At 38.2% G+C, this 16,481-nt stretch overlaps 1 protein-coding gene across 2 annotated transcripts in view; it reads left to right on the top strand.

Moving 5' to 3' along the window:
- The first annotated feature begins 1,110 nt into the window (after positions 1-1,110).
- atp8b4 (ATPase phospholipid transporting 8B4) overlaps positions 1,111-16,481 on the top strand; it is a 45,613-nt gene continuing 30,242 nt past the window's right edge. The window contains exons 1-4 of one of the 2 annotated variants that reach the window (XM_066701422.1): positions 1,111-1,502; positions 2,320-2,387; positions 8,522-8,589; positions 15,831-15,925. In XM_066701422.1, the coding sequence (XP_066557519.1) occupies positions 15,832-15,925 (94 nt within the window). In that variant the 5' untranslated portion in view covers positions 1,111-1,502; positions 2,320-2,387; positions 8,522-8,589; position 15,831. Of the gene's footprint in view, positions 1,503-2,319; positions 2,388-8,521; positions 8,590-15,572; positions 15,926-16,481 lie in introns of those variants that run through there. The other variant, XM_066701423.1, reaches the window with a different exon arrangement.

The following is a 16,481-nucleotide window of genomic DNA, read 5'->3' as shown; positions in this document are numbered from 1 at the left end:
AATAATATTCTCAATACCTGCATCTTTAGCTCTGGCAGGGATTACATGGATCTGCACAGTACGGAGGAGATCAAACACTAACCTGGGATGAAATGTAACAGCAGAGACTGCGAATACTGTAGATGGGAATTGTCCATTGAAATGATACTGTGTAATCACAGGACAACTTTGACAGTTGTCACAGGCCTGGGCTCTGGGTGGTGACGCTGGATTGTGTTTGTTAAGGAGATATGGGGGGGGGGTCTTATAAGATTGTCCTGTGCCCTAAAATTACCATCAATATATGTATGGCTATTATACCATCTTATAAGATACCATCTAGCAAATATGTGTTTGCAAACTGGTAGTTTAAAAAATATATATATAAAGGAGATGGAAATTACTCATGCACAATCATGATGTACGAATTCAAGTAGTCCTCCAGTTCAATATTTATTTATTCAAACATAAATACAAATAAAGCCCTACAGTTGCACTGATAACAATTAGTTCAACTGAGGCATTTATAATAATTATTAAAAACTAATAATAATTCCACCAATAATCTATTTATGTCAAGCCATAAATCTCCAGATTCTAACAACTCTCAAAAGAGATTCATGCCATTGCTTGTTTCTGAAGAAAGAAAAAGAAAACCAGGAAGAGATTTCACATGTTGAGGAAATCATTACGAAACTGAAATTCTAAGAAATGTGAAGTTCATATACGCAGACACATACAATGCACTTTCATTTTTCCCTTTGTCACTGTACAGCTTAGATGATTCTTTATCATGACCACAGACTTCAGAGGACATTGTGTTTGTAGATGTGTTTTATATATATATATATATATATATATATATATATATATATATATATATATATATATATATATATGCATGTATAACGTGTTTATATATATGTGTATACTTTATGTTTTTTTTTTATGTCATTCTTGTAATTTGGATTGCTTTGGCAAAACTGCTCCTGTTAGTATGCCAATAAAGCAACCTTTGAATTTGAGAGAGAGAGACAGAGAGAGAGAGGGAGTGTGTGAGAGAGAGACAGAGAGAGAGGGAGTGTGTGAGAGAGACAGAGAGAGAGAGAGAGGGAGAGTGTGTGTGAGAGGGAGAGAGACAGAGAGAGAGGCAGAGTGTGTGTGAGAGAGGTAGAGAGAGAGACAGAGAGAGAGGCAGAGTGTGTGTGAGAGAGGTAGAGAGAGAGACAGAGAGAGAGGCAGAGTGTGTGTGAGAGAGGTAGAGAGAGAGAGGGAGAGTGTGTGTGAGAGAGAGACAGAGAGAGAGAGAGTGTGTGTGAGAGAGAGAGACAGAGAGAGGGAGAGTGTGTGTGAGAGAGAGAGGGAGAGTGTGTGTGAGAGAGAGAGACAGAGAGAGAGAGAGAGAGGGAGTGCAGTGTTGTGAAGACAGTAGGAACCTGCCGTAGTTAAATTCTCATTCTGTCTATGACAGCTCGCTGCTCCACCCAGATTACCGCTGGACTTGCTGCACAGGCTGTTCTCCGGTAAGCAGAGCTCTGTAGAGAGGATGTAATCAATCCGTTAGTACTATACATGCTATAGCAGCGAATACGATACACTGAACACCGACCACTGCATGCTGCACAAACCCACGCCGTCTGTAGTGTCTGCAACTTGCACTGCATCTCTTCGTCAGATGCTATTATTACATTTTGTAAAGCGGTGTCCACATTTGTACACTATCTAAACCGATTTAAGTTCACGTCAGCTAACGGGAGGATGTTTCGTGTATGTGTTTGGAATAGAGTAGGGCAGTTTTCATTTTGGCGATATGGTCGGTATGGTGTCTCTTTTTCACCGCTGGCTTTGATGAACAGGATCCTTTCGATCCAGCCGTGGTTTACACTTCGATCTGTTCAGCAGTGACTCACAGTTGTACAACAGCTAATTATGTTAATGTCAGTGTCTGTTTTTGGAAGATTGTTTAATTTCGTAATCAAATGTGGGAGTTAATGTTAAAGAGATAATACATCGAGTCTAAGTCAATATTATAGTGTGGCTGAAAAGTTGTTTCAAGGTATGAAAATCGTATCATCATACTCAGCATATACCTAAACTGCATAAATACACCTTTTTGGTTATTGGATAAATAAGGAGTAGTACAATTATTAAGCAAAGTTTTCAAACTTAAAACAATGAAGCTGTTCAAACACCCACACACAAAAAACAAAAACGTCTGGATTTCAAAATACAGAATAATCTTGTTTGCCATTTCTTATCAGCAGTTTGCGTTATCCGTGTTTGAGCAGCCTGTTTGCGCACACAAAGTCACAGCTAACCTCAACTGCGTTGTCTTTGCAGATGCGTCCCTGCGTGGATCCATGAAGTACCTGGCATGACATCTTTCAAAAGAGATCACAATATTTCAGGTACATATACAATAATCTGTATCAGACAAAAAAGTAAGTAATATTGGAAAATGAAATACAGTACAGCGTTTTTATTAATTTGTTGCACTTGGAGTTAGATCTTCAAAACAGGTCAGTTTGAACAGAAAACAGGATTTTGAGAAGTCATTCTGTGAACCTGCATTGAGTGACACTGCAGCAGTCTTTAAAAGAGTTTAAGGTGTTTGTTTATTTATTGAGGCCTTGGTGTCATCTACCTCTTGTGTTACTTTAATAGCGTACAGTATATTTGTGTAAATGTAATGATATATATATATATATATATATATATATATATATATATATATATATATATATATATATATATTTGTTGGATTTAGTTAAAAAGTGGATTTAGTCTAAAAGTCATATTCTGGATGTGTATTGGGTTTTGATGTCACTTTCTCGGCTTGCCTCTGCAGCCAAGCAACTTGAGCAATTTGAACGACCCAAGCCATAGCAGGCTGACCTAGGGCTCCCCTGGTTCAGCTGTGCCAATGTAAAAGGGGATTAGACACCAAGCTCCCATCAGCTCTCACCTAGATTATTGAGACTGATCCCTAACAGAGGAAATGTTCATCCCTAAAGAAACCACCCGCAACCTTATCTCAGATCATCACTGTCCGTTAATCTGAACTCTTGCCATGCCTCCTATTGAGCAACAGTCTTGCATACTATTACACCATCAACCCCTTACATGCATCTCTGTTTTATGGGAACAATTGCATAACAATTCGAATGTCATTATAGTCTATCTTACAGTTTTTCTTTTGCTTGTATATATGCTTTAAAACATACCAAAGAAGCTGGGAACTCATATTGTTAGTAGATAAGTTATATTGTATCTTTTTGATGTTGTTTGTGTTCATTGTTTTGGCAAACCTACCTCAGAGATTCATTAGGTTTCATAGTTGTGAATCCTAAAGAAGGAGCTGGTGTTTTTGCTGAGTCTGGATTCCCCTGGGGGTTTGGCATTTGGGTCTCTTTCTCTTAGCTAACAGCAGGCAAACACCACTAATGACATGGTAACAATAGTCTGCTTCACATCTCCACTTTCTCCGAGGCATTTGATTGTCTAAACCATCAATATTTTAGTTTGTGACTATTGATTCTGTTAGGCTTCCACCGCATGCACAATCACAAAATCATAAATGTGTCATAGATAAGTTATGTATAATGCATGCACTTTTACAAAAATATTCTTTGCACACCCCATTCCTGGAAATCCATTACTAAATTCATGGGCAAATTTAGCCAAAGTATGTTACCTGTATTACAAATGGAGTATGTTTAAACTAAATGTGTTTGTATTTTCTGTTGAAGCTATTTCAGTTCATTTAAAGTGATACATCGAAGTGTAGACGCAGTCCAATCATTTGTGCAGTTGAAATTCTTCTATGAAACAGGACAGTTAAATAACTAATTACCTCATCATTTGTAACAGCTTATTCTATTCCTTTTTATTATATTGCTAAAGCTGACACTGTAAGTGACACAAAAACCCTGGAAATGAATTTGGTAACCCATGCATTTCTGAACATCACAGGTCTGATTATTATAATCAGCCATTTAAAACGAAAGCTTATATTCAAGAATAGTAAATCATTGTGTTTAAACATTTGAATGCAGAGGGAACAGATTAACTGCTTTTGACTGCTGCTGTGCTATGTCATGTAATAAAGATGTGTGTGTATTTGCAATCATTGCATCTTCTGTCATGAAATCAGTAAAGCAGAAGGAAAATGATGTACAAACAAGCTTGAAAGTATAAGTCATAGAGGTTTTAAGTGGACCATAGACGTTATTAATACAATAAATTATTCTAAACAGGCTTTGGCATTTAAGCTATTCATTAGTTTAAATTGACTTAACAGAAATTTATGCAATTAAATAATTCTGTAACAAAACTTACAAAAAAATTTAAAAAGCATTTTTTAATGTTAAAGTGTGATTTGTCTGTACTGTTATATACTGTATATACAGATATGTAATACTGTTGTTTTTCTAGGTGTAACCAGTAAGGCCAATAGAAAAATACAATTGAAAGAGCAATTTTAATAATCTTCAGATTTATAACAAGATAATGAAACACAAACAGTACACTTATTTATCTCTCCCTGTGAAGCACGACCCCTTACCTCCACTAGTTCAGTCCTTAGACAGGGAGTGGATAGAGTAGCCAACTGATCATTGTGGCAAATGTGTGAGATGGTTCTAATTATGTTTTCTATTTACAAATACCCAGTTTTGATGCTGTGCACAATCATTAAAAGTGCAGCATTATTGCCTTTAAATCAGATCTCATCACTATCTCTCAGCAACAGCATGTGTTTCTGGTGAATACAACTTCACAGACAAAAATGCAAGACAGATCATGCCGTCTGTATTAGAGTTGTTTTGTCCCATTTTCAATTCTTTTCACAGTTTGAAATAAGGATTTCCCTCGAAGACAATATTAACCTAGATAAAAATGTGGAGAGAAAAAAAATCTAATTAGGCCAAATCAAATATTTTTTGTCTTGCTGTACAATGCAACAAGTGACCAGAGAGTTATTCAGCACTGATAATGTGGGGCATGTGTTGCTATGTGTGGAGTCTTCCATCACGTTCAACACCAGGATATCTGGTTTGGTATAGTTGGCTATCGTTCATGGAAAATCTTTCTGTAATACAAGTAATAAAGATGTGTATGTATTTGCAAAACTTATAAAATCTATGTTTTGTAACTCCAGTTAATTACACAAGTATGTACTACATAGGGAGGTGGTCTGAAGCTGTTAACTGGGTAGCAACAGAGTACAGAATATCAGAGAGGACAGCAGTTTCCCCCATTATTAGCTCATGAATTCTCTGGGCGTTCCCTGGAACTGTGTTTATTGTTGTGTTTTCACTGTTGAAAGGTTAAGGATTAAGCACGTGCTCCATATTAGGTGTGTAGACTTGTTGGGTAGATAGAAAAGCATTACAAGTCAATGTTAGTGTTATATGAAATCAATTTTAAACACCACAAGTAGGATAGAAACTTTAGAAATAAGCAGAAAAAAAGTATTTTCTGGTGATATATTTTTCCTGCCGGTTCTTGCTGGTCAGTGTAAAATTGAATTCTGGGTAGTCCCTGTGGAACGGGTGTTAGAATTGAATTAGAAAGAAAGAAAACTGTTAGGTGTGTAAAAGGTTTGAGTGAGGATACAGGTGAAGGTAGAATTATATATGGGGGACGGAGATGATAAAATTCTTTACAGCACATTAATGTCTTTAAAGTGTTGTGTCCTGTCGGGCTACTCTATATCTGTTTATATGATACACACTAGAACTGATTGTATTTTATACTATATATATATATATATATATATATATATATATATATATTGAAAACAAACACTCTTCTTCCTGCTGTCAAGGTTTAATTGTGTAGGGATGTTTACTGTCTGCTGACATCAGCTGGCCCTGCAGAAATCCCCGCTGGAGTCAATTCGCTGCAGAGCCCTCTGGGTCTTAATTAAAGAGGCTGTGAGAGGAGGTGCATTGTGGGCTGTATACTGTGTATTGATATTAGCAACATTCATCTAATCTTGCTCAGGTAATTTTTGAACGATTAGATGATACAGCATTGTTGTGTGTCAGTGTGGCGAGGCTGTGAAGGGTTGGGATGGGGTTTATTTGCTGCAATTCTTCATACATCAATTTATGTTTTTGTCTACATTTTAGAGATATGAATCAACACTTAGGCTGGGATTAAATCAAAACTTAGACCCACCCGCTAATAGAAAACTACAGAACTGTACTCAGTTGCAGCTTCATTTTTAGTTTGCCAATTTCTTCTTATCAGAAATGTAACCGCTATGATGTACAGGTTTTAAGTTTGCTCTTAGCAGGTGGGTCAAAGTTTTGATTTAATCCAGCCCTTAGTGTACACTACAGGGTAATTTAACTCTCTTATCTTTTTCTTGATCAGGTATTAAGGCTTTCTGACATAAAGTGGTTAAAAAAACAAGATCACTCAATGCCACATAGTAGTATTAATAAAAAAACAATTGTGGGATTTTCTAAATTTACACTTGCCAGTCATATACAAAAACTGCTCTGTCAATGTACACTACCGCTCAATAGTAAGGGGTCACTTAGAAATGTCCATTTTGTCCATTAAAATAACATCAAATTGATCAGAAATACAGTGTAGACATTGTTAATATTGTAAATGACTATTGTAGTAGGAAACGACTGAGTTGTAATTGAATATCTACATAGGTGTACAGAGGCCCATTATCAGCAACCATCAGTCCAGTGTTCCAATGACACGTTGTGTTTGCTAATCCAAGTTTATCATTTTAAAAGGCTAATTGATCATTAGAAAACATTTTTGCAATCATGTTAACACAGCTGAAAACTGTTGTGCTGATTAAAGAAGCAATAAAACTGGCCTTCTTTAGACTAGTTGAGTATCTGGAGCATCACAGAACAGCGCAAACTGGCTCTAACCAGAATAGAAAGAGGAGTGGGACGAATCTAAGTTTGAGGTGTTCGCATCACAAAAAAGAACATTCGTGAGACGCAGACCAAATAAAAAGATGCTGGAGGAGTGCTTGACACCATCTGTCAAGCATGGCGGAGGCAATGTGATGGTCTGGGGGTGCTTTAGTGGTGGTAAAGTGGGAGATTTGTACAGGATAAAAGGGATCTTGAAGAAGGAAGGCTATCACTCCATTTTGCAACGCCATGCCATACCCTGTGGACGGCGCTTGATTGGAGCCAGTTTCCTCCTACAAGAGGACAATGACCCAAAACACAGCTCCAAACTATGTAAGAACTATTTAGGGAAGAAGCAGTCAGCTGGTATTCTGTCTATAATGGAGTGGCCAGCACAGTCACCGGATCTCAGCCCTATTGAGCTGTTTGGGAGCAGCTTGACCATATGGTACGTAAGAAGTGCCCATCAAGCCAATCTAACTTGTGGGAGGTGCTTTAGGAAGCACGGGGTGAAATCTCTTCAGATGACCTCAACAAATCGACAACTAGAATGCCAAAGTTAACTGCTGCAAATGGAGGATTCTTTGACAAAAGCAAAGTTTGAAGGACACAATTATTATTTCAATTAAAAATCATTATTTCTAACCTTGTCATTGACTATATTTCCTATTCATTTTGCTATATTTCCTATTCAAACTCATTTCATGTATGTTTCCATGGAAAACAAGGACAGTGACCGCAAACATTTGAACGGTAGTGTATGTTTATTTTAAAGAGATCTTGAATTACTTTTTTTTTCAGTATCAGCAAGTATTCCTGACTTTCACATCTATCAAAAATTCTTGCTGAAATTTGTTCCATGGACTTCACACTCCAAATTCAAAATTAGGTTTTGGAGCAATTGCCATATTGTTCAGAAGGTCGTGGTTGTGACTTTGTGCATGGTGCAGTTAACTTTTAAACAAGATTAACAGGAAACCTCACCTATATAGGACACAGCCCGGCATTTTTTTTTTTTTTTTTTAAGTTCAAAAAGAAAGACAGCTACATTAAAATTGGAAAAAAAAAGTTTTTGGTAAAATGTTCAAGGCAGGAACACTACAATTAATTCGTTTTTGTTTCTAAAATGTAAGAAAAAAGCAGTAGCACTAATTTTATTTTTTATAATAAAATGCCAAAAAAATATGTTTACCAATACATTTTATGTATTTATTTATTTTAAATATATTAATTTGCTGTTTCTGTATCTATATTTAAGGTTGCAGTACAAGTCATTAGGAGTTCTATAGTGTAATTGTGGTTGTCTGATCCTGTTTACAAGCCTTAATTTTCTCTAGTTTAAGTTGGTGTGGCTGTTGTTCTGAAAACCATGACATGCCAGACTGTCATAAAACATATGGTTTATTTCAGGATTAAGGAATGTATAAAAACAGGAGATTCAAACCCACATTTTGGGCAGCAGTAAATAAATTAAATCTTCAGAATGGTATATACGGAATGGTGATTTGGCTCTCTGTTTGGAATGTATTCAGAAAGGCATCTTGCTGTAAAATTAAAACAATGCGTTTCTATTGCAGGAAACTTAAGCAAAAAAATATATAAAAAATGTCTGCCTCTTGCTGACTCTTTCACTCCCATGTTTGTTGCAGGCCACCCCTTGCACCCAGCCAGAAGTCCCCTGATGCTATGACGTTTTGTCATCGGAATATTTTCATTGGTAAGTATAACCTCTGATTCAGCTTCTTTTTACAGGGTTTTTCATCTTCAAGAATATGAATTACTGTGTGACATGGTAAAATGGTTCCTACATGGGAATGTGGATCATCTGTGACTTGAAGTTTAAAAAGATGTTCTCGTATTTTCCTTGAAGCGTATTATTTTACACACACAGCCAGTGCCCAGTGTTGGTGTGTTGGTTTCAGTGCATGCTTCAGTATGATGCTTTTCTAGCCTCTCACTGGATGATTCTATGAAGCATCTTAGAACATTGTTAATGTTCTAATCAATATCTGTGCAGGTTCTGTCCAGGATGGAGTCCTAAATATAGCTTCTCTCCCCAGTGTCAAAATTTGATACTTTGGAAATTATAGGCAACAAAACACGGCTGATTTGCAGCCCAGTAGACAGAGGTCTTGTTGCTTAGAAACCTGTGAACATATCCTTTTTCCAAAGCATTAGGACGACTTGTTTTCTTCCACACCCTCTCAAATCTTAAAATATAATATATTTTAAAAATGTCCACTAACGTAACATCTAAGGCAAAAGAAAGACACTGTAAATTAAGCTCTATAATTGAGCAGACAGGCCTCATTTTATTGTGCAAAGTTCTGGTTGGTGGAGATAAAGCCGAGTGTGTGTTCTTTGTTGATCACTCTTCCATGAAGCTAACTAGGGGTGCGTAAGTGTGTGTGTGTGTGTGTGCGTGTGTGTGTGCAACTCCTTCCAGGCAGGGTCTCTGTAATGGTTCTGCCTTGCAATGCAGTATCTCAGTGATACTGTGTGGCCCATGGATCATAGTAAACAGCACTGGGACAACTGAAGCAACCTTTAATTAATGGCATTTTAATTTTATTTTCTCTTAAGTGTAATATCCGAACTTGTTTTTGACAGCAGAAACCATCTCCTATTCATTGACTTTCCTTCCTGCTCACAGAGTCCCTGGAAGGGAAATGAAGGTGCAGCCAACAGGTACTGCCTCCTTTCTTTTTCTTTTCAGCTGTTTCTGAAGCAAAGAGACTCTGAATGGACTGTCTGATTATATGTATTGATCAGATGAAGGCTACTGTGCCTTGTTTGTGTGTTTTGTAAAGGTACCTTAAATGTGTTAATCATTTGCCTCGTTAGAGCTCTATGCCTGAGAGCAGGTGGGAAATGAAATGAACGGGAAGCTCGTGAGAATTTTTAAATGGGTGTTGAAGCCCTCCAGTGATTCTCAGAAAAGCTTTTAAAACACTGCTTTTGTGAAGTATCTGTTTGTGTTGCGATTGGAGTAAATATTGACAGTTCCTGTTTAAAGAGCTGTTTATTGTTATTTTTAATAATTTATATTGTTTCGTTATTTTAATCTGACTGCATTGGACAGTCACAGCTGGTGCTGAACTTTCATAAGCTTTTCTCATTGAATCAGATACAGATCATAGCTGGAACAGCATCATACTTACAGTTTGATGTCCTTTTTTATTATTTTTATGCTGAATAGTAATAGACTGCCAGCAGAATACATGCCGTAGTAAGGAGGAAAGAGATATTCTGTTTGCTGATTTCACCCCAAAAGCTTGTGCAACAATTTAAAGACCCTTTCTACCTTTGTTTTGTATGTGGAATGTGGAAAATATAGATCAGCCTTAAATGTAGGGGGGTGCTCCACATGGCAGAGCAGGCCTAGGTTTGTACAGCGATGTGCTGTTAGAGACCTTTTTTATAGTGTTGAGTCAGGAGGGGATATTTCAGACAGATGTACACCTTTTTCAGGAAACAATTTGTCTTCACATTGAATTGATAACTGACAGATTGAAATGCACCTCTATCATTACACAGGAGGACTCCAGGAGAGATATAGTTTTGTCTATGAACGAATTAATCTGTACCACATTGTAAGAATGAAGATGTTGTAATATAAAATCATTCCGTTAATGATGCAGCCTTCTCTTATAGATTAACTGAATATTTAAATATAGGGGGGGTTTAGACAGATACAGTAAGTCCTTCAATTTTTAACCCTTTGGCACACACTAGAACATGCTATAGTGTATGCAGCGACTGGTCTCTTCTTGCTTTGCTCGGTGAGTAATCACATCATTTATTATTTAGGAATGAATTACCCAACTGCGTTTCCTTCGTTTGCAGTCATATCCTGTTTCCGTCCAGTTTAACGGATGAGGGGAGTTAAGACACTGGAGCCTTCGTACAGTCCAAGGTCACAGAAAAGTGTCACTGGGGACATTTGAGCGTGTGTTTCTTTTCAGCAAAGGTGATGAATGAGATGCTAACGTAACAGTGGAGGTGTCAACAAATAATGTACACATCATCAGAAATACACACATCGTTAATGGATAAAATCTGTTGGTCTTCTTCAGAGAGAAAAGTTCGGTTTAGCTTTTTTTTTTTTACATACTATTTCTGTGAAGAAAAAATAAATCTCATGGCTTCAGTGGAGTCTTCTTTTGGATATCAGCCCATTTTATCTACTATTTATACAGTTTACAGTATATAGACTAGACTGTCTGGTGTATGGGACCAAGTTGAGAGCAAAGATCCAGCACTGTCATATCTGCAGACAGTTCTCCGGCCTTAACTTGCTGGCCCTGTCAATGCTGGGATTAAAACTATGCAGTACTGTGTGTACACCGGCATGTGTGTTTATTTTCAATTGGATAAACATGTCTGTAATGGTTTAAATTAGACAGAAGTTTGCTCTAGAGGAGAGTATGGATGTTTTTAATGGAGAAATGTGGCCTGGTAATGTAAATGGCAATTCTGATCGTTGTCTCATGTTGGGTTCTACTTTGAGCCATGCTTCGTGGCCCAAAGACAAAAACTACTGATCCTAAGCTTTTTCTAGTCCTATGATATCAGTTTCAGTGCTGCATGATTTTTTTTCCCCAAGACCAGTATATATCAGTGGTTAGACACTCACATGTACTCTGTCCAAATTATTATTATTATTATTATTATTATTATTATTATTATTATTATTATTATTATTATTTATACCTTGGCAGACGCCCTTATCCAAGCATAATACATTTAAAAAATTCCAATTTACGTAAGTGTATACAATATATGAGGTCTTACATCCTGGATTGTAAAAGCTGAGTGCAGACAAGATGTTAGGTCACAGTCAAGGGCCACGGGAAAGGGAACATAGGGGAAATCAAAATAACAATACGAGTACGAGTTATGCAAGGCAAGTAGTTTGATAAAACGTTGTAAAGTGCTATCTTACAGGAGAGTAAAGGACTAAATTACAAGTACTGTCTGAAAAAATGTGTTTTGAGTAAACGCCGGAAGGAGGACAAGGACTCTGCTGTTTTGACTTCAGTGGGAAGGTCATTCCACCACTTAGGGGCCAGGGATGAGAAGGAGCGGCTCTGGAGGAAGGGGAGTGGAGAGGAGGCAGCGTTAGTCTTCTGGCACCGGATGACCACAGTGGTCTGGAGGGGATGTATGATGAGGGTCTGAAGGTAGCTTGGTGCAGTGTGGTCGAGACAGCGGTAGGTGAGGGTCAGTGTCTTGAACTGAATGTGTGCCGGTATTGGCAGCCAGTGGAGAGAGCAGAGCAGTGGAATAGCGTGTGCGAATCGGGGGAAAGAGAGAATACCAGATGAGCCGCAGAGTTCTGGATGAGCTGGAGTGAGTAGTAGTTGCAGGCAGGTCGGCCAGGAGGGAGTTGCAGTAGTCCAGGCGGGAGAGGACCAGTAATTGGACGAGCAGCTGAGTTGAGTAGTTGGTGAGGAAGGGTTGGATTCAGCGTATGTTGCTCAGGAAGAATCTGCAGGTGCGTGTCAGCGTGGTGATGTGCTGTGTGTAGGAGAGCGCAGGATCGAGGGTGACTCCTAGGTTCTTAGCGGAAGAAGAGGGAGAGAGTGTCGTAGATTCCAAGGGGATTGAGATGGAGAGATCAAGGTGAGGAAGAGGGGGGAAAAAAGAGGAGATCAGATTTGGAGAGGTTGAGCTTGCAGTGGTGCAAATGCACACCAATCTTTGTTCTGGAGATACTGTAGTTTTTCATTAATTCTGTTGTGTCATTAAATAAATCAGAACGCTAACACTTTTTTACCCATAAGGCCACTGTTGTTTTTACAGCTTATATTTGTACTGTTCAAATGGAATTGACACAGGAACGACTAATGAGTTGAGCATCAGGACTCTGTCTTCCTCCTGTACAGTTGCTGTGTCATCTTTGCAGTCTTCATCTGCAATATCAGGCCACCCACTGTGTTTCACTGCAGGTAAATTATGATCTACTAAACAAACAGGTCTGATAAATGATCCAATTAACTCTGTGAAAACCCTTCCTCAAGGGGCTTCTTGTAGACATAGGATGTGAAACCAGTGCAGTCAGCTCACATCTAGTATTGCAGCACGGCCCATTCATTAGGTGGCTAGCACCAGGTTCTAATAGATTTGATACCTTGGTGAAATTCGACTACATGGCTCTTATGTTACCTGGTATTCCTCACTATGCTGTACACTACTCATACAGATTTTCATAGAGGATCTCATTGCCCAAACTACTGCATAGTGTTTGGAGTCTGACACAAACTAAATGCGACGAAAAACTTCCGTTCTTGTCACAGAGTGTGGGCTTAAGCCTGTGATCAATCATTTATGAATAACCAAGGATCTTGCATTTTGCATCAGTTAGTACCCTTTAAAACTTTGGCAAACAGCACAGCGCTCCAGGGTTCACAAATATTTAAGTTTGTTACTGGTTAATGTGTTCTTTTGTTTCATTTGTCAGTCAAGAAGAGGTTTTGGCTATTTGGCGTTGGATTTCCAGAGGTGTTTTTGCTCTGCTTAATAGACCCTTGCTAGCTGTCCCAGATTGAGAATTAATCTATTCAGGTGTCGTGTGTAGTTAAACACCAGCAATCACGAAAGAAGAAAAAACCCAATTTGGAGTTTAGGGGGAGCAATCAAAAACTTCAGCGTCTGTGTTGAGGATTGTCAGCCCTTTTATCGCATCATTTTTAAGAGGTAAATATGCCAAACGTTAGGTTACAGAGTCAGTGTGTCGGAATGGTGAAAACTACTACTGATTGATGTTTGTCCATTTAACATAAATTCCACCTTTTAAGTAAATTCATGCAAGTTTGCATGACAGAACATGTTAATAACTGAAACTGAAGGCTAGACACAGTGCATGATGTGAATTCCCAAGTGGCAATTTAATGCTCTGGAGGGCATCTAAGTAAAACTTGACCTGTGTAGTTTTAAAACCACACAGTGGTAGTAATATGTGATCAGTATGCATGAAGTCCTCTGATTCAGCTCTGTAAAGTTGAGCTTTTATCAATTAAACATGTGGACTGATTTATCTATTGCATTGTTATTGCTTTCATGGTATCTGTCTAAATGAATTCATGCTTGTAGGGCTGAGGTCTTGTAATTCCTTTATTTCTCCTGTTGTAGCAATTAAAATCCTCTAAGCAAACATTGCCTCTTAGTGCCAGACAATTGTAATTATTAGATTTTTTTTTTTTTTTAAGTTTTCACACCTTATCAAGTACAGTTAAATAAAAAAAATACATTGAGACACATTTTAGTCAACTAATGTTGTCCCTTTAATTGTGTTTGTTGTGTCAGCAGTATTTTTCCTTTCGAACTTATGCCTTTCAGTCATCCTCAGGGTTAGCTCTACATTTGGGTTTCCTGAGAATAAATGGATTACATTGCTATCCATTATATCCATGATATCCATCTGCTTGGCTTTTTATGATTTACCAAAGCCATTCCAAGTTAGGCAGCTTTGACATAATATTTCAGAAAATTAATGGGAAAAATCATGCAAACAGGTCCAAACTCTGATGTTCTGCTTGAGAGAGGGTGGATAAGGACATATTTCAAATGATAATGTTTATAAAAACATTATCAGTGTTTATAAATACATGTGGATGAAACCAGTAAAAATCCTTTTGCCTGAAGTCATTGTATTTAAAAAAAAAAGTATTTAAAGGTCATATTACGCTGGGTGTTCCTACAGACTGAGAGACTTGATTTCAAAAGGGTCATAGAGAGGACTTCTGAAATGCAAAACCCTGGAGCTGATACTGTCATGTGGCCGATCTTAGTCAGACTATGGAAAGACAAGAAATCTGTCCCACTTTTCAGCTTCCTACTGCATCAGATCCTGTAAGAGTTCAGAGACATTCAATATATTAAGTTACAAATATCCTTCAAGAATTAAAAGTGTTATCATATAGTCCAAATGTATGCCTTTTATCGCATCATAAAAAACTTGGTGCAACAGTGGACTGTCATTTTCTACTACGAGCACAAAAGCTACGAGAAAATATGGGGAAAACATAAAATAAAATATGGTAGGACTGGTCAAATACTTACAAAACCATGTCATATCAAGGGTTGTAAACTGCAGTGCTCCACCTGAAAAGCGTGGTTAAAGCTTAGTGAATTTGAGCACTCATCAAGTGAAAATTAAACACTGTCTTCCTGTTTTTTACACGTCCTGGGTTTCACACCTTCACTATCAGTGCCCTCTCAGTCTGTGATTTCCAAGCATAAATAATAAAGCCTTTCAGTCAAATTCAAAGGTAAACAAGCTGAAGAACCATGTTACTCCTGCAGAACCTTCAGGTGTATAATTACGTTGGAGAAAAAACAGTAATTGTAATGCAATTATTTCTATCATCTTGATGTCTAGAAAAGTGCATCTATCCTTCAAGGAGTACGTTTTTTATGAAATCACTTGCTGCTAAATGCCCCAACTGCGCCCTGCAGCCAAAGAGACACTGCCTGTCTTCTACTACAAGTGCATAACATCTGTTTAATCACAGATTCAGACTCTGGTTCCTTCACTGAGTGTATATGCAGAGGTGGGCTGACACGTGTGCATGTTTGCACAGCCCTAAGGTGGATTCCGGGAATCCAGTAAAAGATGAAAGAGGAACCCTACACTGTGGAAGGCAGGCGAGTCCAGACACTCAGTGCATGCCAGAGCAGCTGCCCCGCTCGCTGGCTGATGCCTTCATAGGGATTCACACCCTCCAGGCACTGTGAGAACACAATTGAGAATCATCAGAAACAGAAGAGGCCGTACGGTAGAGCTCCACGGCTTGTGTGACTAGGTTTTTTAGTTCATAGATGGGGTGCAGCAGCAGCAGCAAAGGCATGTTTTCCTTCTAAGCACGTGTTTCCTGGGAAGCTGAATGCATGACTAGATCATCTTGGCTGCTTGCTTTCTTAAAGTTAACCGATTCTAAACCTTGTTTATGTAAGGATGACTGTGCCAAAGGAAATGGCTGAGAAATGCCTGTGGATGTTACTACCGTGGCGAGGCAGCTGGACCCTGCGCAGTAAGGAGCTGGGACAAGGTAGATCTGCGAGGAGGGGGCGGCAAATGGTGGGGGGGGGGTTATATCCCGTGGAAAAAGAGGGATTGATTCGTATCAGGACTTGTGGAAGTGTTTGTTATGGCGTAGCTCACATTTTGTCTTCCGTAGTTCTGTTCAGATTTTATTTCAGCATCTAACTAAATGTCTGTAATGATTTGAAGAGCTCCTCAGAAGTTTAGTTGTGCTTATCTAGACTATATGGTTAGTACATCACACACACCTAGTTGTGTGGTCTGATCATAAATCCAGGCAGGATCTGACTGAGATACCACGAAAGACCATTTATATAGAATTTCCCTGCAATATGTGCGTCCTTTATTACCTTATATTGAAAACAATTAATAGTACTATATTTTTGGGAAATTGTGTTTATTCTTTGGTATTGTTTTATGTTTTATCAGAAGGGAACTGAAGCTTTGTTTACTTGCACTAATTATTTGAAACAACAGTTGACTTCCTTTACTGATCTAAATGTAAAGCATCTCTCATTTGTCTTATTTTTTCTTTTAATTTGTCCATGTTTTTGGCAAAAAAC

This window comes from Amia ocellicauda, chromosome 4, assembly GCF_036373705.1.
Source record: "Amia ocellicauda isolate fAmiCal2 chromosome 4, fAmiCal2.hap1, whole genome shotgun sequence".
Taxonomy (NCBI): Eukaryota; Metazoa; Chordata; class Actinopteri; order Amiiformes; family Amiidae; genus Amia; species Amia ocellicauda.
This window is presented reverse-complemented; position numbering and strand designations above follow the sequence as displayed.